General features: G+C 45.0%; 1 protein-coding gene across 1 annotated transcript in view; it reads left to right on the forward strand.

The window, feature by feature from the left end:
- Nucleotides 1–241: 241 nt before the first annotated feature.
- The window catches only part of GRK5 (G protein-coupled receptor kinase 5), a 212,580-nt gene continuing 192,743 nt past the window's right edge, over nucleotides 242–20,078 (forward strand). Inside the window, exon 1 of the mRNA XM_047073520.1 lies at nucleotides 242–513. Within this exon, the coding sequence (XP_046929476.1) occupies nucleotides 462–513 (52 nt within the window). The 5' untranslated portion in view covers nucleotides 242–461. The remainder of the gene's footprint in view (nucleotides 514–20,078) is intronic.

The raw sequence follows: 20,078 nt of genomic DNA on the forward strand, positions 1-20,078 counted from the left end.
AAGTCCCAGCAGGCCCGGCCCTGTGAGCGCCGAGACAGGAGGCGCGGCCCGCCTGGCGCCTGCGCAGTGCGGCCGCCCAAGGCTGCTAGTACCACACCCCCGGGAGGGACGGAGGGGAGGCAGAAGCATCCGAGGCATTAAAGCATCCGAGGGAGCCGGAGGGGTGGAGAATGGAGTGACAGAGAAACGCGGAGGGTGGGGGGTGGGGGGGAAAGTGTTGAGGGAGGGGGGAGGGGGGACACAGAGGGAGGAAGAAGCGGCGGCGGCAGCTCCTCTTCGCAGAGGGGGAAAACTCCGAGGGATAAGAGCAGGAATAATGCGGTAGGCAAGGCGGGCTGCTCGCTCCCGGCTCCCGGCTCCGGCAGCAGCAGCGGCAGCCCGAGCAGCGGCAGCAGCAGCGGCAGCACCCCCAGCAGCTGACAGCCCCGCCGGCAGGCTCCCTCGCTGACCGCCGACTGTCAATGGAGCTGGAAAACATCGTGGCCAACACGGTCTTGCTGAAAGCCAGGGAAGGTAAGAGGCAGGGCTGGTGCGTGCCTGGCGTATTCGCCACGGGCCAGGGTGCGGGTGTCGGGCAGCGAGTAGGCTGGGGTTGTGCGTGTGCAGGATGCCTGCAGTGAGTTGGTCGCGAGCAGGACACCTCGGAGAGCTGCTCTGCAGGCGCTTCAGGGTTCCTGCCCTTGGGATCACGGAATCTGGACTTGAGTAGAGAACGAGAAACGGAGAGGTTGCAGGGATTAGGATGTTAAAATATCCCTTAGTTTCCGGCTCTAACCTTACAGACCGTGCCTTCTCGGCAGCTGTTGAAAGGTCAGTTGGAAAAGCGTTCATTCAGGAAGAGATGGGCAAACATGCAAACAAAATAGCTTTTCCAGTCGGCCCGGGATGGTTCTGTGAGTGTGAATTGGTGTGTGTGTGAATTGGTGTGTGTGTGTGTGTGTGTGTGTGTGTGTGTGTGTGTGTTGGGCGGGGAGGGGGGGGAGTGGAATTAGCAGAAGCCAAGTCTTTGCTTGCGCAGGCTGAGTTGATATAGGCTATTGCTGGAAACCATCCGCTGGGAATGTTTCTTAGGGAAATCCCGTCGTGTGGAAGGAAGCTTTTTAAAGGCAAAGTAAGATGTTAAGGAATTAGCCTGTTCATAGAATAACGGGAGAATGGCTGTACAAATCACCTAGAAAATAATTCGGTATTTCAGAGTTGGGTTTTTTCCCCTTTGGTGATGGGAGGGAGAGGTAACTGAACTGCCTGATCTGGGTTCAGTTAAAAAAAAAAAAAAAAGGAAAGGTAAGTGTGCTGGGTGCTTAGATGCATTTTGGGTGCAAATTATTAGATTTCCTGCATTTAGCTGGCAGGAAATATCGTCAAAACGAAGTGGGTAAAAGCCTCGGTCAAAGCTATAAACACACATTTGGCCTCTTCCTTGAGATGAAAAGAAAAGAGAAGAAAAGAAAAAGTGGCCCAGAAACTTAGATGCTTCCTAAAATGATTGCATGTAAACATACATATTTAGGAACACCTGGAATTTATGTAACATCTCTTTTGCCAAGATTTGAGCTCTGGCGTGCAGTCGTTTTACAAAAAGGGGAAGTGGTTTTTCTCTTTCATGGGAGGAGGCTTTATTTGACGCCCCAGGTAGAAGGGAGCCTAAGTAAGGTCTTGACTTCAGAAGGAGACTCAGGGGGCAGCGCACAAAAATGCCTTACCTACTTCATATTTTCATTCACCCACTTTGATGAATGAAGGAAGAATTTCTGGCTCACAATAAAACGATTCATGTTTACCCAGCCAGTTCCATCACCTTGTGGCTCTGTACACGCTGTGCGGGTGGGTGATGCACAGCCCAGTAACTCAACCCAGGCTTCACGTCGTAATTTCGTCGTCACATGTGCTCTAAACCAGCCTCCTGGAAGGTTTGCTTTGAAAACCCCAGCAGAGTTTAAAATATGCACGTCCGTCCCCGCTCCATTGGTCAGCTTTGGTGAGAACAGATTTGTAGGCGAGGCTGTTACTTGGTGATTTCAGGTTGTAAGCCCTGAGCTTTTTTCTTTTTACCTAACCTGGCATTTTAGCGAACAGGATCGAGGTGGGATCTAGTGGGCTCTCCCCTGGACTGGGCTGTGCGTCCTGGAGGGAAAGAAGTGGCGAAAACAGCCCCCCTCTCGCCGTCTTTGCGACCGCCACCTAGTGGCGAGACGTGGTGGCATATCTTAGGGCTTGGGGGCTGGGAAAGTTTTCCACCCTCCCTCCATTCTGAAATTATTTCTTGGGAAATCGCTGGATATGGTGGTGCTGGAGGCTTTGCAAATTTCACTGGTTTCTCCCCTAAGGAGAAATTCTGTTCTTTAGATTTGCCGCTCTACACATCCGTTTGCCTGGGGCATGCTGTTTTCTTCTTTCAGCATTTGGTGGCTTCTTTTAAAATGTTTTGCTTGGAGTTGGCAAAGTGTTATCAATTTTCTCTCCTAAACTGGTCTCTCTCGTTTTTTTTTTTCCACAGCCTGATATTTTTGTTTGGCAGGTTAACAAATTGGGTTTTTCAGAACAGTAGGGAAGAGAACTGAAGGCCGGAAGCCTATATGGAATGACCGAATTACAGTGATTAAAAGTGCTGGAGAATGTGCCTTTCACTTCCTTTGCGTTTGGAAGTCTTTTCAATTTCTCGGGGAGTTTGGTAGTCATCTCACAGTGAGAAAATAGCTTTGGACGATGTCTTTGAAATGGAGAGGGCCTTGTCTGTAAGGAAACAGAGAGACTGACACATGAATGAGAAAAATTAATCACTGACATGGAAGTTGCATTTTTTAATGTGTCTTTCTTTCTTTCTTTCTTTCTTTCTTTCTTTCTTTCTTTCTTTCTTTCCTTCTTTCTTATGTTTAAAGAGAATCCACGATTTTAAGTGCTTCCACTTTCTTCTCACTGGGTCTTTATTAAATATCTGAGCACATGGCTTCTAGTTAGTGTGGAAGGTTTTAGAAATAAAAGCAATTTTGGGGGAAAACTCCTTAGTTTGAAAGAGTGACTTCAAGTATATAACTGAGAAGAGAAAAATAAATTTTCTAAATATTCAGAAATGAAAATTTCAGTTTAATGAAACATCTAACGTAAAATTTCTAGTATCTTTAATAATCCAAGTTGTTTAGAATGTTCTAAAGCACTTCTTACTTGGAGATTCTTGTGAAAGGTTACAGATGAGAAATATAATGGGCGTATGTGAAATTTAATTTAGTTCACTTAACAAAATACATTGTAAACAATTTAAAATGTGGCTTTCAAGTAAAAGTCACATTTGTCCCAAACAATAGAGAAACAGGCCTTGAAGAAAGACAGACACACTTTGGAAATGTTATAAAGGAAATTGTAGTTGTCCATGTTGGTGGGTAATTTTGGGGCCTATCTTTTGTTATTATTATGCATTCTTAAAGGCAGATGGCTTCTTAATTCACTGTATATTCAAATTCTTACCATAATAAAATATGTATGAGGGGAAAACATGAATATAGCAATAAAATAGAAAATCTATAAGTGGATTAGAGTCAAATGATTCATTGTTAGTCATTACAAAACAAAGCAAACTCACGGCACCTTTGTGAAAATTGTTTTGGAATAAGAAAAGATAGATCTCAGAAGATCTAGGTTCAAAATTGTAAACCATCCAAATGTATGTTGTGGGCTGTTTATTTGTCCTGGTCTCATGAGAAAACATTGCCTTGATCACTCTTAGGAACTTCAGATTATTCTCCTAAAAAGTGGTTAAGGAAAAAGAGAAGTTGAGGCTGAATTCATGCCAGTTTATGGAAATGAGCTAAGTGATTAAGCATTTAATGAAAAGAGATGCAGACTAACTCTCTATCTATCTGTTTACATTTTAGAATCTCAGAAAATTGGCACGCAAGCTGGCGTTGAAATAATAGTGAGAAAGAGTGTTTGCAGAATTCCTTTTGTGTGTTTCTTTTCAGTTTTATTGTTGCAGTAAAGGTTTTTATGTTTTTCTCATATTCTAGATCTCTCGCCTCACTCATTGAGTGAACAGTGATGAGAAGCCATTCTGCCAGGGCTCACCTTCCTTCACAGGGCCAGCAATGGCCATATCTGATTGATAAGGACGACAGAGGGAGTACCGATCATATTTTCCCGCTCATGGTCTTAGCAGACACTGAGCACAGGAACCCAGAAGTCAGAAATGTAATGACTTGGCCATTGGTCACAATTGCCAAAAAGCAGAGTGCGTAGGAACTTTTCTCTCCGACAACTCTGTGACTTGTTGGCCTGGCTCTTCCTGATGAGATAGGGGCCTGGGGAAAAGGTGAAGCTGTGTGCTAGCAGAGGCTAGGGATAGTAGGAGGAGGGAGGGAATCTGTGAGGGGCAGGCGCGAGGGGCAGGCTCTTCCCCCACAGCCTCCGCATTCCACAACAGGACCGAAAGTCCGTGTCTCGCCACCCCCACCCCCGCTCCCCATCCTCTTTGCCTTGCACCCCTAGTTCACGATGATAAAACCGACATGTCCGTATATTTCGTTATTAGAACGCTGGAATGTCTCTGAAGCTTAAGCCTCCTTACTGCCGTCGGCAGGCATACTGATTCCACCCCGCGGCCTCTCGCTTCGATCTTAACCGTACGGGAGAGCAAGAGGAACCGCGTTCACCCTGGCGAAAAGCTGCCTGGCCCATTAAGTACAATGCCGATAAATGAAACTGCCGTTGATTTTCTCTAAGTTTCTTTTCAGTACTGACAACTGTAAGGTACAGACACCAACAGCGATGTTTTCAGAAGGCCTAGCTCTCTTACAGAAAGACTTCAAGTGACGGTTTTAATTAATCCAGCTGCCTGTTTTAAAAATCATCGGATAAATGCTCACAAGGCTCTTATCTTCCAGTAGCTTAGCTGCTTCTTGTCAGATTCCAAACTCCAAAAAGCTTGATTCGTGCTGTGGCTCTTGCAGTGGCTTGCTAAATGATACACTTTGGGTCCGGGCTGAAGTCTTTAGTAATGTCCGTGCGGATTCAGGAAAGAGCTCAACATACGGCCAAATCCACCTTTACCAAGGGCTATTCACCTCACACCTGGGAGCTCCCAGTGTTCTTGGGAAACCATCCAGGACTGCGGGCAATAGTTAAAGTTCAGATTTGTTGCCAATATATCTGTGGCTCAAGGTAAAGCATTATGATAGCTAGACATTTGTTTTGAAGTAAAAAAAAAAAAAAAGTCTTATGGTTACCAAAAGATATCACTGCGGTGGACCATGCAACCGAAAGGAAACTTGAGAACATGAGAGAAGGTGACTACAAACAGGTGACATGTAGAGAAGGAATTTCAGGAATTTCTCCAGTCCTAGTCCCTCCAGCCCCCACACCTCATATCAAAATAGAATAGTGAAGATAAAGGGTTTTAAGGTGTGATTTTAAATGATTAAAATGGCTCATGCGGGCTTAGATAATGGGAGTGATTTCTACTTTAAAACACTTTCTGTTCTATTTCAGGGAAGATTTTATTTTAAAATATCCTAAAGATTGAAAAGATTTTAATCAATCAATCAAACATCTTAAAATTTATCTTTTTGGGGTAAAGACCATGTTGTTCCATTTACTACCATTCAAACACTGGAGGACACACACCATTTTGTATAAATCATGCTACCTTTTTTTTTTTTAAGTTTATTTATTTATTTTGAGAGAGATCGAGAGAGCGGGAGCACGCACACTCAAGCAGGGGAGGGACAGAAAGAGAGGGAGAGAAAGAGAATGCCTACTTGGGGCTTGAACTCACGAACTTGTAAGATCATGATCTGAGCCCAAATCAAGAGTCAGATGCTTAACCAACTGAGGCACCCAGGCACCCCCCAAATCATGCTACCTTTAATTTTTAAATTATTTTTTAAACAAGAAGGTGCTATTTTATTATTTTTTATTTTTTAAATGTTTATTTTTGAGGAGGGGGGAGGGGCGGAGAGAGAAGGGGGAACAGAGAATCTAAAGCAGGCTCTGCACTGTCAGCAGAGAGCCTGATGCGGGGCTCCACTTCATGAACTGTGAGATCATGACCCGAGCCGAAGTTGGGTGCTCAACCAACTGAACCACCCAGGCGCCCCAATCATGCTACCTTTTAAAAAGAAAGCAGTTATTTCCTCACTAGACCATCACCCATGCCCCCTCCAACCATTGGTTAACCAAAGGTTAAGAAAACCATTCTTAATTTGTCTTCGGAGATTCTTAAGAGTAGAATTACTCACTCATTCATTCATTTATTCATTCATTCAGCATCTGTTGTTGAAGGACCCTGTGGGAGGATATCAGCCTTATAGACATGCTGCTAGAGGTCAGGGGCCTGTCATCGTTTTCATGTTAGACTTTTAAAAATTTTGTTTACTTATTTATTTCGAGAGTGAGAGAGAGAGAGTGCACTAACAGGAGAGGGGCAGAGAGAGAGAGGGAGAGGGAATCCCAAGCAGGCCCCATGCTGTCAGCACAGAGCCTGATGCAGGGGCTCAAACTCACAAACTGTGAGATCATGACCTGAGCAGAAATCAAAGAGCCCAACGCTCAACTAACTGAGCCACCCAGGTGTCCCAAGTCTTAGGCTTGTTTTTTAAGTTTATTTATTTATTTTGAGAAAGAGGGAGCATGCGTGAGTGGGGAAGGGGCAGAAAGAGAGGGGGAGAGAGAGAATCCCAAGCAGGCTTTGCACCGTCAGCACAGAGCCCAATGTGGAGCTTGAACTCATGAGCCATGAGATCATGACCTGAGCTGAAGTCGGATGCTCAACTGACTGAGCCACCCAGCCGCCCCTTGTCTTGGGCTTTTAAACTGGTAAATCAGATATGAGTAGAACTAGACTTTTTTTCCTCCCAAAAGCTGAAGTTGATGGTGCTGTGACCTGCATAGCTAGGTTACTGTATTGCCTTCGGCGTTCTTAGAACTTGGAACTTGGTCCTCAGTAGCCTGAGGGACCAAAGTATACTTTAAGGATAATCAAAGGTCATACTTGAGGGACAGGCTGACGTGTGCAGGACAACTGCTAATTTTCCAAGACATTGTGATTTCCTGAAGGTCAGTTCCTGCGTTCCTGCAAATGGAAAACACTCGAAGCAGTGACAGGAGGACCATTTGGTTGAGACATGACAAGATCCAAGAGGAAGAGTGGTGTGCCGGGGTGCCTTCCAGGTGGAACCTTGGAGCTAGGGCAGTGGCCTGGGTGGGGCTGATGGGCCGCCCTTCTGGAGTGATGACGGAGGAGGCCGCCTTCCTTTCTGGCTTTTTGTTGGGACTGGTTTGAGCACGTCCTCTGTCACCTGGAATGACCTGGAAGGGTTGAAGGCATCTAGTTCTCTAGCTTGGTGTGCTGTCCAAACATGGTAACTACTAGCTGCTTGTGCTATTTACATTTTCATGATTAAAATTAAAAAATTCAGTTCCTTAAGTATGCTAACCACATTTCAAATGCAGTTACTGGGTTGGACTGTGCAGATATAGAACATTCCCAGCACTGCAAAAAGTTCATTTGGACATAGCAGCTCTAGGGTTCTGCACATTCAGTTGAAGAGGGCAACAGCCCCCTAGCTTCTGACATGAAAACTGGGGGGAAGGTAAAGGAGTGAGAGTGAGGGAAATGGGAGGGTGTGGAGAAGAGAGAGGGAAAAAGGCAGAGGCAGGGAGGGGAGCTGGGGGATTAGGGATTAGGAATGAGTCACTTCGGAGAAAAATTTAGTTCAAGGACACTCATAGATATTAGTGGTGGTGATGAGCCAGTCATATTTTTATTTTTTTCATATCTTGTTGAGAAATTTGCCTAGATTGAGCAACTATCTGACTTTCCTGATTCAAATTAAGTGCATATTATAGATGCAGACAGAGCCCTATGTTCCTTCTTGAAACTCCTGATGTGAGGATATTTACTTTGAGAGAGAAAGAGAGAGAGTGGGGGGCATGCCCGTGTGTGAGTGCAGGAGGGGTGGAGAGAGGGAGAGAGAGAATCCCCAGTGGGCTCTGTGCTGTCATCAAGGACCCTGAGACGGGACTTGATCTCACGAACCGTGAGATCATGACCTGAGCCAAAACCAAGAGTTGGATGGTCAACCGACTGAGCCACCCAGGCGCCCTGAGGATATTTTAAAACAATCATTTTATTAAGAAAAAAAAAAGTTATATAAACAGTAAATCCACAGAAGGAAGGGGGAAAAAAAAACCCCAACAACCCAACTCTTTCTGTGGACTTCAAGAAGGTGTTTTAAAATAAGGGTGAAAATAGGTAAAACAATTTTAAGGCTTTCCATTTCTTCTGAACAGGACAGATTGGAATAAGACGGTGGAGAAAGATGTCAAAAACACACCATCTTTGGATCTGCTTTCAAATGATTTCTTCTTAAAAACTGTTGCCTGTGAGCGTTGAAAGATTTTAAAGATAACCCAGTTAGAGCTGGCTTAGAGCAGCATAAGCATTGGAAACAATAAAACAGTTAGTTGCTGTTCTTTGGTGTCTGAAGCAAGGAACTCTATTTGAAGTTGTGCCAGAGTCTACTGGTAACATCCTCCTGACAGAAGTCAGTAATAAATTAGGCTAATTTCCATAGGGCCTGCCTTGTCTCTAGGAATTTGCAATCTGTGGAGTATCAATCTTTCTTTGAAAGGCAACAATGAAATCAACCTGGAAGGACAACTTCCGGGCATTTGGGGAAAGCAAAAGAAACTGAGATAAACAGATAAGATGATTGCCCTGTTGTGCAGTGGCAGAGGCCCACTGTGGCCAGTGCCTTGGCTGCCCCAAGCCTTCTCAGTTGGTCTATTAGTCTGTTCCCTACTTTCCAGACTAGAGATTACCCTGGTTTAATAGATGGGGAAACTGAGTTGAGAGAAAGGAACTCACTTGAACTGTGGGCTTTCCTCGAGCGACCTTCCGCAGTCCTTTAATGTTCCAAAATAAATCTTTCCCCTCCATGTCATGTAAGCCAAAAAGCAAACTCATTTCTCAGGGCAGTATGGTTTCTAAATGTAAATGCCCAGGGTGCCTGGGTGGCTCAGTCGGTTAAACTTCCAACTTCGGCTCAGCTCATGATCTCATAGTTTGTGAGTTCAAGCCCTGCATCGGGCTCTGTGCTGACAGCTCGGAGCCTGGAGCCTGCTTCAGATTCTGTGTCTCCCTCTCTCTCTGCCCCTCCCCTGCTTGTTCTCTCTCTCTCTCAAAAATAAATAAATGTTAAAAAAATAAATGCCCATGAGGTTGCAATTATGGAAGAGAAAGAGGGTCTCTGTCAGATTTCCTGACAAAGGCAAAATGGGAGTATAATTGCCCTCACACACCCTGATTTCAGGTCAATGCCAGTTTGAGAGACATTGGATGAACTAATTCCTACTAGGTTGTGAATGACTACTGATAGGTGAATCCTCACATTAGGTGTTTCCATTTTATTTAGTTGTTTATTATTTATTTATTTATTTATTCAGACAGAGAGAGTGAGCAAGCACGAGTGGGGGAGAGGGGCTGAGGGAGAGAGAGACACCCAGGTGCCCCATAAACAGTTTTACTCTAAAATGGAAACACCTAAACAGTTTTACTTTATTTTTATTTATTTTTAATTTTTTAAATATTTATTTATTTTTGAGAGAGAGAGAAACGGAGTGTGAGCAGGGGAGAGAGAGAGAGAGAAGACACAGAATCCGAAGCAGGCTCCAGGCTCTGAGCTGTCAGCACAGAGCCCAACACGGGGCTCAAACTTATGAACTGTGAGATCATGACCTGAGCCGAAGTCGGATGTTTAACCGACTGAGCCACCCAGGTGCCACCAAACAGTTTTACTTTAAAATGGAAACACCTAGGGTGTCTGGGTGGCTCAGTTGGTTAAGCACCCAACTCTTGATTTCAGCTCACGTCATGATCTCACAGTTGCGGGATCGAGCCCTGTGTCGGGCTCCATGCTGAGAGTGGAGCCTACTTCTCTCTGTCTCTCTGTCTAAATAAGTAAGTAAGTAAGTAAGTAAGTAAGTAAGTAAGTAGGTAAGTAAGTAGAACTGTTTATCAACTCAAATGAATCTGTGACTGAGGAGGGGGCTATATGTGTGCACCCATGGCTCTGGTCCTTTCTGGAGCCTCATTGCTGGTGTTCTCCTTCTAGCTGCATCTTCCTCCCTCCCCCATCCCTCACACATACGGACACATCGAAAGAGCAAGGTCAGCCTCTTGGCCTGTCGTCCTGGCAGAGCTTGGTGAGAATCTTGCCACAGAGGCCACAGAATCGCCCCTCAGGGACAGGGTGTTAAACCAGATGGGTGGTGGTGAGGGTATGTCATTGCCGGCGTGCTGCTCCCTTTCCTCGGCAGAGCTGACGCATGGCACTGGGCAGGCCCGTTCCTGCTGGCATTGGCTTACCCCTTGCCGGTCACGTCTGCCCCATGCCCCCCTTCCTGGGGTGCTTGCTACCCCTTGGGAGATCCCTGACCTCAGGCACCTCTGCCTGATGGCACCTTAGGTGTGTGCTTGGGTCTCTGCAGTTTTCTTTACTTGATTAAAAAGTAGGGGGCTGGGGTGGGGGAGGTGGGGGGAGCCCGCCAGAATGAGTCCTCTGCCAGATCTCAGGACATCCCCGTCTCCATCCCGGGGCGAGGCAGCCTTTTCCTCCAGAAAAGCTTTTCAGGGTTAACCTCTTTCCATTTTTCAGTGGTAAACTTTAAATGTTTGCATTTAGAAGACAGTAACGTGTGTGTGTGTGTCGCATTAATTTAGCAGCTTTACTTTCCAAGGATCTTTGCAGCTGAGAGGGTCTCTTCCTAGGGGGTCCGCGTCAAACTTGAGATGCTGGAGAGGCAGCATGATGTCACTGCCTGGTAAGGAGGGGACAGGAAGTCAGGCCTTTGCTCTGCCCCTGCAAGGGAAGGTGAACCTTCTAGCTTAACCAGGTCAGGAAGGGAGGGAGGGGTGAAGGATAGAACTACTCAGCCGCAGGACAGAGGGTGCCCAGCCAATGTAATTGGTGGGCATAGCTGATAAAAGGTCCGGAGAAACGTCATTTGAAAACGGAGTTCTACCTTGGCAAGGGTTTTACACCACTTGTGAAATGAAAGCAAGCTGGAGGGTCAGCAAATGGCCCAAGAAAAACAGCTTGGTAATGGCTGATGCAGAAATGTGTTCTGCTTCATCTCGATGTTGTCTGTTAGTACACTCGGGAGGAGCTTGTTGGGATGTTCGGATAACATCTGTGAGGAGGAACTCCAAGCCCTAGGAAAAATAGGGGAGGGGTGGGGGACAAGGAATTGGGCCCCAAACTTGAACGGCAAAGAATGTCTTAGGACCCAGCTTTTCTCAAGTCTAGTGCTGTTGTGGGTCCATGTGTCTAAGCCTACAGTCACTGATTAGGGAGGGTGTCTGTCAAATGAGCACGTGCCTGGTCTGTTCAAGAAACACTTGATGGATGCTCCAAGTTGCGTGGGGGAGAGGGGGAGAGCAGAGAAAGTAAGATCTTCAAGAAATGGCCTTGATGTCACAGTAGATGGTAAATTAGGAAATGATTCGGCGTGGTTAAGAAAGATTAACGGAGGGTATAGGGCAAATTGGAAAATGTTTTCCAAATGTTTGTCTTAACTGTGAAAAATGTCTGGCAAACTCCCCCACCCCCACCCCCAATTTGGAAGGGGTTTGTTTTATTTGTTTTGGAAGAAATAAATATTTGCATTAGATCAAAACATTTGGGGCAAACAGTTCTCCCCAGTTCTGAGGCTCTGTGTGGGTTGGAGGAGATGTTTCCTGCTCGTGACGCTCATACCTTTTTTGGCTAAATCGAAGGCACCTTAGGACACAATCTTCACATGTTTTTCACATCACCACTTGAACGAGGCTGAGCAAATGGAAAGAAAATAGGAAGCCAATGATCCTTCCAGACCTAGGAAAGGCTGATGGCCTGCCCTGTGAAGGATGCAATCATTATAGAAACGTTGCCTTTCTGCTTATGGGCAAAGAGGCTGGATCCAATTAAGACTAGGAAAACGTATGTTAACTTGGAGAAAAAAAATTCTAAACAGGCAATTCTGTAATCCTCTCTGGAGAGGAAGAGGCCAGCATGGCGGGGCTTTATGGATGATGCCAAACCCTGTGATATATAATAATTAGCAACCACTGGTTATTTTGCCACACACTCATTCTACAAACCACTAACCATTGCTTGGGATGGAACGCACCGAGCCTAGATATTTGCCCCAGATGTCTTCCCATCAGTACTATCCAATTAGAGGGATTTTGAAAATTAAAGCTTAATTCTCTATAACGTAGAACAGAATATAAATTAAAGAAGGACAAACCTGATTTCCTCAGTGGTTCCGTGGGTTACCAAGGTGAAGGTTAGTTTCCGGGGATGCTTCAAGTACACTTCTCAGTTTACATTTTGGTAACTGTTGGGTGGCTGATGGTTTTATATCATGGTGCCTGGTATTCTCACCAGTCTTTCTGGCAGCTTAAACACATCTTAGGACTGAACGTGAGGGGGTCAAGGATTTGAGAGGTCTGTTCAGAGTCAGCTTGTTCCTGGGCAAGTGCTTAGAAGTGAACCTATGTCTGTGTATCATTTCATTCACCCAGGGTGGGCCTTTGTGCTCTGAATGTCTGCTTTAAATATGGGAGCTTGGGGGTTCCACAGAAGCGAAAATCTGATGGGAATGGCCCTGGATTGGCTCCTGTGTCTTGCCCGGTGTCATAAATCCAGTATCTGGTGGTGTCTGTTTCCTGTGTACTTGGCACCGTGGCAGGCTCCGGAAAGCGGACAGGTCGAACAATGGAGTCTCCCATCTTTCTAGAAGAATCATTGAGAAATTATAAAGCCCGTTGTGTCCATTGTTTTTTATTTGATCTTTATAATCCTGTGAGTACGCTTTATTCTTCCTGATTCTTGTAGACGAAGAATTGGAGGCTCAGAGGGGTGAACGATTTAGCACAGAGTACTCTCCTAGCTCCAGAGTCTGGACACAACACCAGGCCCCGTCTCCACGCCTGACCCTCTTTCTGCTCTGTCACAGCTGTCACAGCCCTCATCAACCTTACCAGTTATGGGAACGTCAATACTGGCATATATGAGACATTTGAAAAAGAATCCAGTGTGTGGCTGTGACTCACAATGAGCTAGAAGTCATTCTGTCTAATTTTTAAGAGTAAAAAAAATTTATTTTCACAGACAATATGCCCGTTTGCTAAAGAACATTCAAACAGCAATGTGGAACGTCAAGAGGAAAGTAAAAATCTCTGTCTTCCCATGCGTCCCGGCTACGAGTTCCACCCCTCAGAGATAGTTACCGTCCGCATTTAGGTGGACATTTTTCCCGATCTCTGTGTCCACGCATACGTGAACATACACATACGTTGTACACAAATGACGCACTGCACACACACCATTCTGCAGCTGTGTTCAGTCAGCAATATGTTGTAGAGCCTCTGCGTATCTGTGTTTATAGTTTCCCATGAAACGGAGGGGTGTTGGGAAAAATTGTGAAACGCTTTGGAAACCGAGTGTGAGTGTCATTTCAGAGAAATGCTGAGTGTTTTCTACCAAAGCTTGAGGGGTAATCCGGTTCTAAAGGGGTCTGTGTCTTTCATCGTCTTGGGTGAGTTTAATAGTGTATTGAACCAAGCACCTATCGTGGGCCATTTCGGTTTTATGATTTTTAAGTATATTATAAACAGCATAGGAATATCCTATATGTTGTATAACATCTTGATACACTTATTTAAAGAGTCTTAGTTCTAGGAGTCTCACCTTGAGAATCAAAAGCACAAATGAAAACAGTAGAATACAACAAAAACAAGTCACTGGCCCTCCCTTCCCTCTCTGTCTCCTTCCAAGAGAAGCTTGGCATGAGGGCAGAGTCTGAAGCCTAGGGTCTTCAATATTTATTTCAATATTTTCGATATTTCAATATTTATTTCAATATTATTTAATATTTCGGTTTTTAACTGTTGGAGGAGAGAGTGGCGTTTTCTTCCTGGAGGCATTTGTAGATGTGTTGGCTCATGTGTTGGCTCGTACTCCAGTGCTCGCTGCTGCCTGGAAGCAGCTGGGTGACCAAACTGAGAAGGGTTGCCCGTTGACTGGATAATTAGTCTGTATGTGGCCGCGGGCTCTCGGTCATCTCTGAGCTCCTTTCTGCCTCAGGAAAGGGGTCTGAGGACCAGAGGAAGCCCACACGGAATGTGGTACCAGAGCAGAAGCAGCCTCTAACATAGGACTGGTCCCCAGGCCAGGATTGTCCTCTGGGGCCATTCAGCAGCTCTGGGCCTGAATCCCAGGCTGCCATTTGTTTCCCAGGGCTACACAGTACCACCACATGGGCAGCTTAGAGCCACAGAAACTCGCTGTCTCACTGTTCTAGAGGCCAGAACTCCCTCTGGAGGTGCTAGGGAAGGGTCTGTTCCAGGCCTCTCTCCTTGCTTCCGGTGGCTTCAGGCATTCCTTGACTTGTAGATGTCCATTTTCTTCGCTGTCTTCACACGGTCTTCCTTTTGTGTCCGGAGTTTCCCTTTTTATAAGGACACCAAACTGGATTAGGGCCCAGCCTGATGACCTCGTTTTAACTTAATCACCTCTGCAAAGACCCTGTTTCCAAATAAGGTCACATTCCGAGGTTAGGATTTCAACATATCTTTTTTTTTTTTTCTTTTTGTGGGGTGGGGGAGACACAATTCAACCCATAACAAAAAGCCCTACCCATGATCTGAGTCAGAAGCTCCTGGGTAGTACCTAGGAATTTGTGTTTTAAAACTCTCCAGGGGCGCCTGGGTGGCTCAGTCGGTTAAGCGGCCAACTTCGGCTCAGGTCATGATCTCACGGTCTGTGAGTTCGAGCCCCGCGTCGGGCTCTGTGCTGACAGCTCAGAGCCTAGAGCCTGTTTCAGATTCTGTGTCTCCCTCTCTCTGACCCTCCCCCGTTCATGCTCTGTCTCTCTCTGTCTCAAGAATAAATAAACGTTAAAAAAAATTAAAAACAAACAAACAAACAAACAAACAAACTCTCCAGGATCGGCCAGGCATGGAAACCACTGCTCTAAAGATTTTCTGACTCTCTCCTGAGATGATGTTGAGCCTCTGCTCCAACCCAGCTCTCCAAATAGGGCTCCCTGCAGCTTCCCTGGCAGTGGGTATCTGTCCTCTGCTCAAATCTTTCTAGTGTTGGGGAACTCAACTCCCTCCCTCAAGCAGCCCACCCTATTTCGAACTGTTGAAGTAGGAAGCATATTTATTAGATAGGCTTCTTGCTTTACCCGTTAAATTGCAAACTCCCTGAGGGCTGGGACCAGGGTCTTTTTCTTTCCTAGTATCTCCCCGGGCCTCACCAGATGCTACTGGTAAACCAAAGTCTGCAGTCAAGCCCAGGTATGCCTGGTACATTAAGTCCTCGTTCCGCTCTTTGGAGGCATCCAGAAGAAATGCACCACCCTCTGCTGAGAGGGGCCCTTCTAATGTTAGAAGATAACTGTGCTCCCTACTGTAAAACTGAAACCAGAACCTCCCGCCTCTAGGTTCCCAGGTCGGTGCTTTCCTTGCACATCACATTCAAGTAACAGACACATTCGGCCGAGGATCAGACTCTGTTAGCGGATGGGGGATATTGTGTTGCTAACATCTGGCAGAGCTCAAGGACACAGCCATTTAATAACTTCCCAGAGGTGGGGTCAAGACACCCGCTTTCTTTCTTTTCAAGGTAATATTGGTATTTTCTGTTGCTGTTAAGTGTCCTAAGCGAAGATGTTTCGATTCCCGAAAGGTCTCTTGAGCCTCTCGCGAAAAGGTTGAAGGGGAAGGCAGAGGTGCCATCGACATGCTGTGTGGGCTTTGGCACATCACTTGACCTCCCTGAGCTGTATAAGTGTACGCTTTGCCCGTGTGGTTTCCAGAGTTCTATTTACCCTTCAGATCTGAGAATTTGCTGGGTGTATTTTCCACTGATAGTAATTCAACTGCAGGTACTTCACAATAAGATTCAAGGTTTATTTGAAGAGCAACCAGGACATGTTAAAATGGAAATTACTCCAAGGAAAGAATTAGTGCTGGGAAGGGTTACATTGTAATAGAAACAAACAGGAAAAAAAACCCACCGCTGCTAATTTAACTGATGCCTGCAATCTAAGAAAGGCAAATGCATGATTCTAGTGCATTTTCTTTAGTGGATTATAGAAAGGAAAATTAAATCAAAGTCAAAAATAAACATTTTGATTGCTCTCCACTGTATTATCTTAATAAACAGTCTTCCTGGAAAGTTTAAAAATACAGAGTGTTCTGTCTGGCCAAAGAAAACAATAAGTAAATATTGTTGAGAAAATGTGAGAATTTTCCATCTAGACGTGAGTGATGGCAACTTGGTCATGTAGACCTGGAGATATCCTACAAGGAGTTCGAGGTTGATAAGCATTGCCTGCTTTTCAAGGCTTGTGGTTGGGGACCTGTTGTCACCCACGGGGTTCGAATGGGAATGGGCACCACCAAGCGTTCTCATAGGCTCCTGGCAACTCCTGACCCACTTGTGCATTCGCCTGCAACGTTTGGTCTAGGCATCTGCCTTATCTTGACTGGCCACACAGATGTCACAGTCTAGGGGGATACTGACAGGATTGGCGGTTCTCTTTTGCTTCAGTTTTCTGTGGCTGTAGGTGGCAAAAGGTGGGTTGGCAATTTGGTAAATTGTCTGAGGTCACAGAGCTAGTAACGTAGCCCCTCAGTATCTTTCTCATCACGTAGGAATAATGCCCTCATGATTATAGAGACCACGTGCCGAATAGGAATAAGAGAGAAGGTCCAGATACAGATCCAAGTGTCGCTAAAACTTGGTATATAATAATGGAAGCATTTCAAATAAAGGGGAAAGAATGGTTTACTCAGGAAACGGTGTTGAGATAATTGGCTCATGAATCACTGGGGAAGACATAACATTGGATTCCTACCTTACGCTAACTAAACAAATTATAGATGGATTGAAGATTTAGATTTGTAAAGAATGAAACCATAAGCAGTCTAGAGGAAAGTGTAGGTGAATATTTCTTACAGTTCTGAGGCACAATCATAAGAAAAAAGGCTGGCATAGTTGACAAGGCAAAAAACAAAACAAAACAAAACAAAACAAAACAAACCTCGGACAAAAGAGGTCATAGCACAAGTTGAAAGTTGAGTGACAAACTGGGAACATAGCCTTAACATATAAGATACTTTCAGAGAAATCCGAAAGAGGAAGTGCCCAGTAGAGAAATGACCAAATAAAATGAAGAGGTATTTCACAAAAGAAAGAACATGTAGGAAAGAAGCTATATTAATTGTATAGGAGTCTTGGATGCAAGTGACAACAATCCAGTTTGAGCTAGTATAGGCAAGTGGGAACTCTTCTGGTGCGAAATTGGGGTATCTTGTACGTCAAGGAAGGGTGGGAAGTACAGGGACCCAAACGGCCTCAGAACCCCTGTGACCTGGAACTTGAACACTACTAGTTCTCTCCGTCTCTCTCATCTGCTTCTCGACCTACCAGCCTCCTATTTTCCTCACCACTTTCTCCATATGTTGGGAAACATGTTTCACATCTTATAGCTTCCACCAGTAGAGAGAGACTGGTGTTTTCCTCCCTGATCCTGATTTGAAAAACTAAGGAATGACTCTGATTGGCCTGTCTTGTGTTGGCTGAGCACTCTGGAACAATTAATGTAGATTGCAGGCATTAATTCTTGGAATCTTAGGTTAAAGCCCATAGGGGTGAAATTGTAGGAACAGGGTGGCTCTGGTTGCAGCTAGAGAGGATGGGGGTATTAAGTGGGGAGGTGGTTTCTAGGGGGAGAAGAAAGGGTGTTGGTCAGACAAGCACTATATAGGGATTCACTACACCTGAAAATATGCTCAACTCACCAGTAAACAGAATCTCCTGTATATGCAGAATTTTAGAATGGCAAAAATGTAACATGTTGATAAGGAAGTGTGGGTAGATGGTTTTTTTTTTTCCAAACACTACACTCCCTTTGCTGATATGAGTGCAAATTGGTGTCTTTCTCAAGGAGTCTGATAATATATACATCAAAAGACTTAAAATTATGTAACCTTTGATCTTGAAATTCCAATTCTAGGATTTTATATTAAGAAAACTGTGTACAAGGATATACAGAGGTTTATAAATGGTAGAGAGTATTTATAACAGAAATTGGAAACAATTTCAGTGACCATTGGTAGGGATTAATAAAATGGATTTTGGAATGTTCAAATAACAGACTCATATGTAGCAATTAAGAATTATGGGGATCTGGGGCACCTGGGTGGCTCAGTTGGTTAAGCGTCCAACTCTTGATTTTGGTCATGATCTCACAGTTTGTGAGATCGAGCCCCGCATCAGGCTCTGCACTGGCAGTGTAGAACCTGCTTGGGATTCTCTCTCTGCCCCTCCACTGCTCACACACACGTGTGCACACACTCTCTCAAAATAAGTAAATAAACTTAAACTTAAAAAAAAAGTATTATGGTGATCTATTCTTATTGATGTGGAGAAATGATCATGACCTAGGGGAGATTAGGAGAACCTAGATTTTGTATAGTGAGCGTACAATATATTTATAATTGGAAAACAAGATATTTTCATTTGGAGAAGGGAGGATGGCAATTAGTGCCTTGTAAATGTAAGTCTGCTTGGTGGGATCATAAAGAAATAAAATACTTTTTTTTTTCTTTTTTTTTTTTTCAACGTTTATTTATTTTTGGGACAGAGAGAGACAGAGCATGAACGGGGGAGGGGCAGAGAGAGAGGGAGACACAGAATCGGAAACAGGCTCCAGGCTCTGAGCCATCAGCCCAGAGCCCGACGCGGGGCTCGAACTCACGGACCGCGAGATCGTGACCTGGCTGAAGTCGGACGCTTAACCAACTGCGCCACCCAGGCGCCCCAAGAAATAAAATACTTTTAAAAAACAATGCACGTTAGGCCCTCCAGATCTCACCAAAGGTTTTCCTCTTTAGCATTTCATCATGGGAAGTCATAAGATTACTCTAGCCATCTTGCTTAAATGAGTCTTGAAATTTCTCCTGGACCCATTTGTTTACTGACTGGCTTGACTGAACCTGTGTAATAAATGCCTTCGTGCATCTGGCACATTTTTTTTTTTTTTTGACTCGGCTAAAATGGTGAATTTGCTTTCAAGGATGAATTTGATTTTTGGGAAAAGCCTATGTTCCTTTATTGTCAGGTTTGGTGCATAAAGAAGGTAGCCCCCCCTGGGTGACAGTTTTGGAGGTGGGGAGACTGGGGCAAGAAGGAAGAATGGGAACCTTCCTAGTGCCCTGGCCAGCGTTGTGGTTTATCGAAACCCCCTAGGGCATTTGCTTTGTCAGGTTGGCTTTTTCTAGTTGCACAGGCACGGTATGTTTGCTTTAATGGTAACCACTGTCATTTGCTTATTTTATCCTCATGTAATAGTTTGTGGGAGGTGAACATTTTGATTCTTATGTGACAGGCTGGGCAGTTGGTGAAGAGAGAGACACCGTGACTGTCAGGAGTCCTGTAACCAGGGATGTGCCCAGTTGGTACTGGATTTCTGTCACCCCTATCTGGTGAACTATTGACTAATAAGCAGGAATACTTTGGGATGCACATAGTCGGAGTTAATTTCACTAATGTGATTCAGGCACCTCCTGGGTATATAACACTAGTAGAGATCTTCAAGAATGCAAAGATGAAAGAGACTGCCCCTCCCTTTCCAGAAGTTCTGATCTCCTTGGGGAGGACAGGTACATGGCCAATTACATTACAAGGTGGAATCTAAGTACAAAGACGGTCATGATGGGGGGGGGAGATTCGTAAAAGCATCACAGGGAGACGGCATTTGGGTCGCGCCATGAAGTCTCGCGGCTGATCGTGTGGAGCTGCCATTAAAGAGCCCCTCTTGGGTGCCAGGTCTGTGAAAGGGACTTTGTAGAGACGGATTTCGCATTACAATCTGATGAGTTAGGGATCACTGTCATTTGCACATGACAAACCCACAGAGGCTAAAATACTTGTCCAAGGTCAAAGGGCAGGTAAATGTTAGAGCCTGGATCTGACTGACCCTTAGGCCAGTGCTGTGGGAATCCTACTGCATGAGGTTACCGTGTGGAG

This window comes from Lynx rufus, unplaced genomic scaffold (assembly GCF_022079265.1).
Source record: "Lynx rufus isolate CCGP_SWC_20201006 ecotype Redwood Valley unplaced genomic scaffold, mLynRuf1.p SCAF_11, whole genome shotgun sequence".
Lineage (NCBI taxonomy): Eukaryota > Metazoa > Chordata > Mammalia > Carnivora > Felidae > Lynx > Lynx rufus.